This window comes from Penaeus japonicus, unplaced genomic scaffold, assembly GCF_977035675.1.
Source record: "Penaeus japonicus unplaced genomic scaffold, GWHDUDI00000001_assembly GWHDUDI00000003, whole genome shotgun sequence".
NCBI lineage: Eukaryota > Metazoa > Arthropoda > Malacostraca > Decapoda > Penaeidae > Penaeus > Penaeus japonicus.
The window spans coordinates 7,699,333-7,704,332 of NW_028234405.1; the positions used below are offsets into that span (position 1 = coordinate 7,699,333).

Genomic DNA, 5,000 nt, shown 5'->3' on the forward strand with positions numbered 1-5,000 from the left:
ACCACCAGCCGGTGCTCGGATATAACCAGTGCAAGTTCTGGTGCAAAAGTCATTATACAAACAAGTACTACTGCTGCCAACGACCTTATCAGGGATAGATCCGGAATTGTTCACTGAAATCTATTTATATGTTGTTCATGTATTATACCGTATAATAGCTTTCTTTCTTAAAAAATAAAGCTTATTTTAATGATTCTCTTTGTATGTTATCCTCCTCCTCTTTTCTATCATAGTCTATAAACTCAACCAAACATTCACATTTTAACATACACACACATACACACACACAAATATATACCTGTCTATATATGTTATTACGACCACTTCTCCTGTACTTAGTATAATTGGCCTTGTCCGTGTTGAATCCATTTACTTTCTTTATTCTGAAAACATATCACCTGATTCAACACTGGGAAGTAGTGTAATAACATTGCCACAATGTCCTTTTTATTGTGACAGCAGTGATCCAATCTTATACAAGAGCATTAATTGTTCAACTTCGGATAATAAAACACTTATATATATAAAATTCAAAACTATATTAAAATAAAATAGTCTTCTTCATTTAACAAAACAAGAAATAAACACAATATGAATCTTCAAATCACTGATACAAAACTAAATAGAATATCTTTCAATAGCACCTCCAAACATATTCACTCGTTATAATTCCAATCCCCGTATAAATGGATTTCCCAAATACTGTGAGACAACCGTTAACTATTTTAGTTAACAACCTGAGTAGGCAAATCACAACATCACACAGCATGAAAATATCCAGTAATCCTTCTTTCCTTGTTTCCCAAGTGTAAACAATGGCCTCGACCCCAATGTAGGAATACATTAACTATCTCCGTTAATATCACAATAATCCTACCACTGAGATCAAATACATCCACCAAACCTTGTAGCTGAACCCATCGAATCCACGATAAGCACCACAAGAAACACAACTTGGAAGAAATAACGCTACAATCGACCAAACAAAATAGTGAGAGACGACACCAACTATCACAGCCTGGGTTCCCCACGTGTCTCTCTCGAATGTAAACAAAACGCTCCTGACTAGGACGCTTGCATTGCGCATCTCGCTCTTCACTTGAAACAAAATTAGTATACATTACATGAAGTAAATATAACAAAACAATCATAATTTCTATATTAGGAATCAGGGCGTAATAATGTGTATACATATATATATATATATATATATATATATATATATATATATATATATATATATATATATGTATGTATATATACACAGTATATACATACATACATATATATATATACACATATGCAGTATATACATGTCTATATATATAGACATATACACATATATATACTTATATATACATATATATGTATGTGTGCTTGTGTATGTATATGTATATATGTATATATATGTATACAGGATATTTACATATATGTATATATATACAAATACATTGGTATATATATGTATGCAGTATATATATATGCATATATATATATATATATGTTTATATATGAATATGGATACAGTGTTTATGTTTATTTGTATAAATATATATTCATATATATGTATAAATATATATATATATATATATATATATATATATATATATGTGTGTGTGTGTGTGTATATATATATATTTATATATATATATATATGTATATGTATGTATATATACATATGTATATATATATTTGTATATATATGTATACATATATATATATATATATATATATATATATATATATATGTATGTATGTATGTATATATGTATATAAGTGTGTGTGTGTGAATATATAATGTGTGAGAAATATTCCAAAATATTTAAACACACTAAACGTCAATTAAATTGTCTGTAAACAGAATTTCAAGGATAGGAAAAGGAATGAAATACACATAAAGAACGAAATCAACAAATAAAATCATATCTGACTCTTATTTTCTCGTTGTTTATTTTAAGTTTGCATTTTTGTATTGTCAATGTCCACGAGAATCTTAAACTTGACCATTTGACCACTTCAGCTACAACTTAGATATCAACTGAAAGTTAAATTATTAAGATTAAATTCTAAAAAATATATTCTCTCTCTCTTTCCCTGTGATGACACCATAATTAGGTTTATTACAGCATAGGTTGAAAAATCAACTATAGATTAAAGAAATAGATTTGATCTATTACTTTTGATTTATCATAATTTTAGAATGATAGCTGTAAAGATAATCTAAATAAATGGATGTACTGTATCTACGTAGTTGTAGTATTTTCGTAATGTTGGTAGCAATTCAGTGGCTTATATATATATATATATATAATATATATATATATATATATATATATATATATATATATATGTATATGTGTGTGTGTGTGTGTGTGTGTGTATGTGTGTATATATATATATATATATATATATATATATATATATATATATATATATATATATATATATGCATGTATACATATATGTATGTATATGTATATGTATATATATATATATATATATGTATATATGTATATATATGTATATATATACATATACATATACATATATATATATATATATATATATATATATATATATATATATACATATTTATTTTGTGATGGGGTATATAGATTGCTCTATAACCCCACATAATAAATTAAAGGGTTGATGTGAAACACGGTAGCTAAAACAATAACAATATATTATAATTCAAAGATATATATATATATATATATATATATATATATATATATATATATATATATGTATGTATGGATGTATATAACATTATTCACAACAATGGGGCACAATATATATACATAAGGGGGAAGCTAAGCCTATCGCAAAGCTAACGAGATCTGAGCTATACTTATATCGAGAACACTAGGGAACACTGACAACGGTACTAAGGTACTAGACACCAATCTATTTGGAGTCCTTGATGAGGAGTCGAAGGGAGAGGATAACCTCTCGACACGAAGGCTGAGCTAATTCTGTGTTTAGAATCTAAAGACCTATTCTGAGGCGAGATATGGGGTCACTTCGAGGGTAGGGATGACCTCGTTCATTGGATGCAGTATGGATCGACTCAACTCTGAGTGGCTGACGGGGATAAGGGCAAGGTTCAAAGCCCCGCCTTCCAAACGACTCCAGGCAGGCACTCAGGGCTGGCTCTGGAATTTGGAGACGTCGGAAAAGTCAGGTCATGCGAGGTGCACGTATGTAGACATTGTATTTGATATTGATTATAATATTTTTCTATAATTCCTTTCATATAAATTCTGCATCTGTTCATATACAGTTCAGACCTTGATATATATATATATATATATATATATATATATATATATATATATATATATATATATATATATATATATATAAGTATGTATGTGTGTATATGTATATACATACATTGTATGTATATATATATATACATAGATACATATGTATATGTATATATATATATATATATATATATATATATATATATATATATATATATATGTATATATATAAGTATATATATACATACATTTATGTATATATATATATATATATACATACATTTATGTATATATATATATATATATATATATATATATATATATATATGTATATATATACATATATCAAATTTGCAATAAAAAAAACGTTCCCTCTTATTCACTTTTTTTTCTCTCTTTCTGCCTCTTTCTTTCGCTCTGATTCTCTGATCGACAGCTAATATCCAGTTGCTTCCGTTCACTATCAATATCATCAGTATATTAGGAAGACTTTTATTTTAACAGAAGACTTATAGATAACGTCGTCGACTCACTTATTCTCGTATATCAAGACACGGACTAGAGATATCAGATCTTATGACTAAGGGCCAATCAGTCAGGAGAAATGCGTGGGAAAATCTATCAGTCGGGCATCCTCCAGATTATGTCTGTCAGCTGGAAACTTTGATTACGTCATGACAACTTGCCAGTTCTTTTTATACTCACTTATTTCTAACTATTAACCACTGAATGAACAGGATGATCCACAGGAGTATTTCTTTTTGACAGTTAAACGATATCATATATTGTTTTCAAAAGTAATGTCAACTTGTTAAATTAGTTGATAACTTAAAAGTTGAAAACAAATAAAATAACAAAAATGAAGGTTGGCAACCACACGTTCTCGCCTGGAGTTCCCTGGGCGAGAGTGGCATGGTACGTATATAAGGAGGCAACGTCAAGAAATGTTCACAGTGCAGCTTTTAACTGAAGATCAAGTAAGTCACCTTTGTGCTGAATTCAATCATTCTATCACAGGATATAGTTGAATTTATAATCATGGTATGGTTTCTATATACCCTAAAGATAATGCAACTTTCCTTTCTTTCCAGGATGGCTCATAACGTGGCAGTGACCTCCTTCATCGTGGCTCTGAGTCTCGCAGCAGCAATCGCTGGACACAGCGGATATGGAATTGGCGGACACAGTCCTGTTGTCCACGGTAGTGGGATCCTAGGTGGTGTCCACGGAGGTGCCTTTGGTGGTGTCCACAGTGGTGTCCACGGAGGTGTCCACGGAGGCCTTGGACACGTAGGATCTGGCATCCACGGCGCTGGTTCCTTCAGTGCCGCTCATTACCCCGGTCTTGTTCCCGGTTACAGTTTCTACGACCACCAGCCGGTGCTCGGATATAACCAGTGCAAGTTCTGGTGCAAAAGTAGTTATACTAACAAGTACTACTGCTGCCAACGACCTTATCAGGGATAGATTCAAAGCTCTACATGAAAACGTATTTATTTGTTGAGCATTATATCATCATAAAATAATATATTATCTCAAAAATAAAATCTATATTGATGTTTCCATTTGCATGATGTTATCAATCATATTCCTATTTTCTCTATCATAATTAGCAAACTTATTCATACTCTAACATATTCCCCTTCACACACACACATACATTCACATACAGACACATTGTATATACACACACACACACACACACACACACACATATATATATATATA

General features: G+C 30.2%; 2 protein-coding genes across 6 annotated transcripts in view; both read left to right on the forward strand.

Moving 5' to 3' along the window:
* The window catches only part of LOC122250894 (uncharacterized), a 391,291-nt gene extending 391,098 nt beyond the window's left edge, over window positions 1-193 (forward strand). For all 3 annotated transcript variants that reach the window (XM_086554900.1, XM_086554908.1, XM_086554892.1), the window contains exon 2: window positions 1-193. This exon is cut by the window's left edge and continues 287 nt beyond it. In XM_086554900.1, the coding sequence (XP_086411026.1) occupies window positions 1-98 (98 nt within the window). In that variant the 3' untranslated portion in view covers window positions 99-193.
* Window positions 194-4,227: 4,034 nt separating this feature from the next.
* The window catches only part of LOC147472099 (uncharacterized), a 12,535-nt gene continuing 11,762 nt past the window's right edge, over window positions 4,228-5,000 (forward strand). Inside the window, exons 1-2 of one of the 3 annotated variants that reach the window (XM_086554915.1) lie at window positions 4,228-4,249; window positions 4,364-4,524. In XM_086554915.1, the coding sequence (XP_086411041.1) occupies window positions 4,365-4,524 (160 nt within the window). In that variant the 5' untranslated portion in view covers window positions 4,228-4,249; window position 4,364. Of the gene's footprint in view, window positions 4,250-4,363; window positions 4,842-5,000 lie in introns of those variants that run through there. The other 2 variants (XM_086554953.1, XM_086554945.1) reach the window with 2 other exon arrangements.